The 5000-nt window shown below is 41.8% G+C and overlaps 1 protein-coding gene across 1 annotated transcript in view; it reads right to left on the minus strand.

Annotated features, from left to right (window-relative positions):
* The window catches only part of LOC138024877 (cyclin-G-associated kinase-like), a 38747-nt gene that overhangs the window by 15715 nt on the left and 18032 nt on the right, over positions 1–5000 (minus strand). Inside the window, exons 15-17 of the mRNA XM_068872067.1 lie at positions 4719–4864; positions 2886–2999; positions 1946–2026 (exon numbers count right to left, since the gene is read on the minus strand). Of these exons, the coding sequence (XP_068728168.1) occupies positions 1946–2026; positions 2886–2999; positions 4719–4864 (341 nt within the window). The remainder of the gene's footprint in view (positions 1–1945; positions 2027–2885; positions 3000–4718; positions 4865–5000) is intronic.

Genomic DNA, 5000 nt, shown 5'->3' on the forward strand with positions numbered 1-5000 from the left:
AGGGCAGTTTTTTTATTGTGTCCACCATTACTGAACTTCATTGCACCCACCCACCCAAGGGTTGTCAGAGTAGAGACCCAGGGTTAGGTTAATTCGGGAGGGGACGCAGAAGCCTCAGGCAAAAATTGGGACTGGCAAAAGTTTACTCTTTATTGTAAACATTCGCCAGTCAGTATTAAAAAAAACACACACACAGACACACACATAGTGCTACTTAGAACAGGCCACGAGTTATAAGTTCAAGATTACATACACGTGTAATTAACGTTAAAAATATACTTTTTACAATTACTGCAAAATTTTCGCGCGCTCATTGACTAATTTTTATTGTCAATAAGCGGACAGACAAATGAATTTATAATTTATGCGATATTGACGAGACGTTGCTCGCGTCAGATTGAACTTTCTCCATTTTTGTCTCGCGTTCTTCTCGTGTTTTGACTTAATTTTGACCCCTCTGCCTTTTTGTTATTGTAAAAAAAAATTGATGTCAGTTTTTTTATGCGTCTGTCTTGTTATTGACAAATGAGTTTCGTCGTAACATTGTCAAAGTAGTCTGCGCATCCACTTGGCTATCGCCTCGTGGGTTCACAGCTACTTTGACAATGTTATGACGAAATTCATAATCAATAACAGGACAGACGCATGAAAAACTGACATCAATTTGTTAAATTGCTAATAGTAATCTGAGAAGTGTTAAGATTACACGAATACTGCTTTCCTCCTCACGAAAAATTCCTAGCGTTGGGATTCGCGGATATTGTGAATAGTATTTCACAAGTATAAACGTAGGTTCAAAAATCATTACAAATTCAAAAGCCCACTGACCTATGACATGGTCGATAATACATCACGTCCAGTAAATAGCCATTTCCGAGTCCACGTCTGCCTCCTCTTCAAAGCGAGTCTAAGTGCGAAGTTTTTGTGATGTTAATTAGCTCTACTTTACATATAAATGGAAATTTTCGTAAGAAAAACTTCGCACTTAGACTTGCTTTGAAGAGGAGGAAGATATGAACTCGGAAATGGCCTATTCTATCGATAAAACCTCCTTATTAGTATGCGGTGTTTGTCAGATATAAAGATTGCACGTGACATAGCTTGTTTTGTTTTCCTCTCACAATTTGAACCTTTGTTCGGACTCCTATGGGACACGCTTTTGGTGGAATGTTTTTGAAGTCGCAGCACGTGTTTTATCGGGTCTAAAAACACTCGGCAACTCCTCGTCTTTTTCAACACGCAGACGCACCATTAAAGGCGTGGTGCTTTAGGCACATGCAAATGATTTATCAATCAACCGTGGACGCAACGGTGGAGAGCTCTGTGATAATTTGTTCAATAAAACAGCCCCTTATGGGCTGTAGTTCTTTTTTGTAAATCCCCAGTCCGTTTTTCTCGCGCTAGAAATATCTTTTAGGGCTTCCGGCTCTGTGTTGCTGTTTGTTGATCTCTATCTTGGATAATTAATCAGTCGTGCTTGAATGAATTCAAACAAAAGCAGTACGTGAAGCGACCCCTTTTAAAGTGCGTCTTCGTGTTTAAACCTGATAAGGCACTGTTGTTACTGGAAAGTGTCTAATCGGCGTGGGTGGGTGGGTCGTGAGTCGTGGGTCGTGTGTCCGAGATCCTCCATGTATACATGTCATGTATACATACTTTTATGCTGTTTCAAATGCCCTCTCACAACAGCGGTTTTGTCCGCGATCTCTTTCTAGCGTGTACACCGAGTGAATCTGAAGCGATTGTGCCAAAGACCCACCCACCCACCCTCCCACGCGATTTAGCCTCACCCTTGTTACTGCGTTTTTAAACTTTACACAAAAATCATCGCTCAGGACAAGAATGTTTTCGAGAAATGAATGATTTAGGTATCAGTGTTTCAGACATTGAACACGCGTGTCATATCTTGACTGCTACCTCACCATTACCAAAAAAACCTTCCCACCTCATTTTTTCAATTTCTTTCACTGTCGTAAGGATTCGTTGTTCACCGTGATATACCTCGATAAACGGACGGCAGCCATTCCTATAATGGAAGAGTTTACTATGTTAGCACACAGGGTCGAATGGGAGATTTCCACGTGACGTCACCGCCGCCATGGCGGACGAAAACAAAAGATCTCTCATTAGCTTCTTTTGTTCGTCCGCCATAAGTCGCACATTTCTCTATTGTTATTGGTGTCTCTAGAGGTTGGTTGAAAACGTCCTGTAGGGGAATTCTGCTTTCAAATTGCTCCCTCGGTTTACCGTTTTACTCGAACAGATTCGCTACCAATCGCAAAGCACTAGGAGCAGACTCCTGAGGTGTTAGACCTCTGGGACTCGTTTCTCGAAAGTCCTGAAACTTTACGGGCATTTTCGGGTGTCACAATTCCCTTTGTATCTCAAGAACGTAGAGGATTTAAGTTGTCAAACTTCACAATCCTTTATCTTTTTGTTTCCTTGAAAACATATTAAGGGATCGGCTTTCCAAAACAAGCGACTGACAGTTTCAAAACAGGTTTTTCGGGCCCGAAAAGTTTTCGGGACTTTCGAGAAACGGGCCCCTGTTAACGAAATGACTAATACCCCCCCCCCCCCCCATTCTTCCGTGAGTTCATCATTTCAGCGTCTTTTTTTCAAGCGCGTCTAAGGTGCGAAGACTGGCATTTAAAAAACGGGATGATGATGAAGACGCTGTTCGACTAAGGAACATTAGCGTAATAATACCAACTTAATACAGTCAATACAATGAAAGGGAAAGATACCACAGGTTATTCCTATACTAGGGTATCCGCCCGGATGTTATTGATCTAGAGTCGATTTTGATGCGGGACGAAAACCGGAGCACCCGGAGAAAAACCCTCGGAGTCAGATTGAGATCGACTGAAACTCAGCCCACATACTTGGCCTTGTTGAATGCTGGAACAGGATGCATGGTGACCGATTTGATGTATACTGAATACTTGTGAGGTTTCATCTCTTGGTTATTTATTAACTGGGTGATGTACAACAAGTATCTGGAGAGCAAACAGTTAGAATACGCTTAATGTAGACTCAACATATTGAGCGGTTTTCAATTGAGTGTCGAAAGTAATTGGCGAATTGCTTTGGTTTTGCATTACTTCACTCAGTGATTGGTTCAAAGTTCTCGCGCCATGCATTTTTTCAACCAATCAGAAGTGAAACCAAAACCAATCGTGGCTTGCACGCACACATTTTCCGCGCTTTGTGTCGGCTATGTGTAATTACTTCGAGTTTGGATTGGTTTACTGGATTGTCTCCGTCCTTTTTGATTGGCCAAAGTAATTACTGTGGTTTTGGTTTTACGACACTCGCTTGAAACTCGCTCTCTTTGCCATAACAGCGGGAGCCATAATCCACGACATGACATTATCCAATCACGACAGGCGCTGACAATCAAATTCACTGACGATAACGCAAACCAGCCGGCGCTCAGCGCGGCAAAATCATCGCGAGAATGTCTTGTTTCTGATTTCTCCAAAAATGACCAATCAGAACAGACGCAGACAATCGAATGGGCCAATCAAAACGCAAGGAGAATACAAGCAGCCAGAGCTAAACGCGGCAAAATCATCGCGAGGATGTCTTGTTTCCAATTCCTTGAAAAAATTTCATGGTCCTCGGTGCAGGCAACGACGCTGTTACAGCAATTGAGTACGTATGCTATTGATACGCAAAAGGCCACCAAATTAACTAAATAAATGAAAACCAAATTAAATAAATAAGACTTATGGGGGAAAAACTAGCCCTCCATACACCAACAGAGTACAGTAATACAGAACGCGGAAATATCAAAGATGCAGTACGTAAAACAAAACGTTTCAGTGTCGTCATGACGCCATTGCCAGACTAATAATACTAATAGCAATAATATATATATATATATGGGTTATTGACCAAGCGTGAGGTCAAGATAGCTGGATATTGGCGAAGTTCTTTTTTTGCGTGTTTATGGACCGAGACGAAGTCGAGGTCCATAAACACGCAAAAAAAAACGAGAAATCCCGAGCGGGAAGTATAGCTCCATCTTGCCCGCTCGGGTAGCCAATCACAGAGCGGGATTTGGTTCATCTTGCCCGCTCATGGAGCTAGTCATATAATAAGTATTAATAACTAACAGTAATTAAGGATTAGTGAGGCGCGTTCGATTCCTGTTTTGTCATCGACGAGGCATTTAAAAGTTGTTGAATAATTCGGAAAGAATCGTTTTGTACCCTTTTCTAGTCGTTCAGTAATGAAGTTATCACAACTATAAGTACTTCGATTGTTATCTTGTTGCTAATAATTTTATTAAAAACAATTGTTATAATGCGATATCAGTTTTGTGGGATATCAGTAGCCTTTCTTGCTGGATAGCAAAACAGGGTTACTCCTCAGCGGTTACAGCATTGCCGGACGGTCACCCACCCAGACAGTAATCTCGTCCAACAGGGCTTGACTTCCCTTGGGCAAGCCGCAACACTATCACATGAGATCGAGGTTATTTCTGCCAGAACAAGATGGCGTCCAAACGCTGAAATCGAATGGCATCGCGATCGTACCCGAGGGACATCCCGCAGGAATGACACGATTACAATGCGTTTTCCTCGAGCGCAATACGAAAACGTTAAAATGATGAAAAATAAATCCAGAAATAGTTGGCTGAGGAATAAAATGGCATTAATGCTTAATTTCTAAGGAAGGGTAAAGGTTTCTAACGACAAAAACTACCATACCGTTCTTGAGAAGCAGTCAGCGAAACTTTGTGCCCGATTCCACAACGGCGAATACTAAACATGTCAGCGGCTCCGTTTGGGTTTTTGAACAATTTACAGAAAACGAAAAATGCTGCAACAACAACTCCGGATCCTTCCTTGCCATCCTGAACAGAAGAAAGAAAAATACAAAAACCCAAAGAACTATTAGTAGCCCACGGATAGCCACAAGGAATAAAAAAAACACAGGTCTTGGTGCAACTGTTTTAAGCTCCGGCTACATGTTGTAACATTGCCAGAAGA

This window comes from Montipora capricornis, chromosome 11 (genome assembly GCF_036669925.1).
Source record: "Montipora capricornis isolate CH-2021 chromosome 11, ASM3666992v2, whole genome shotgun sequence".
Classification (NCBI taxonomy): Eukaryota; Metazoa; Cnidaria; class Anthozoa; order Scleractinia; family Acroporidae; genus Montipora; species Montipora capricornis.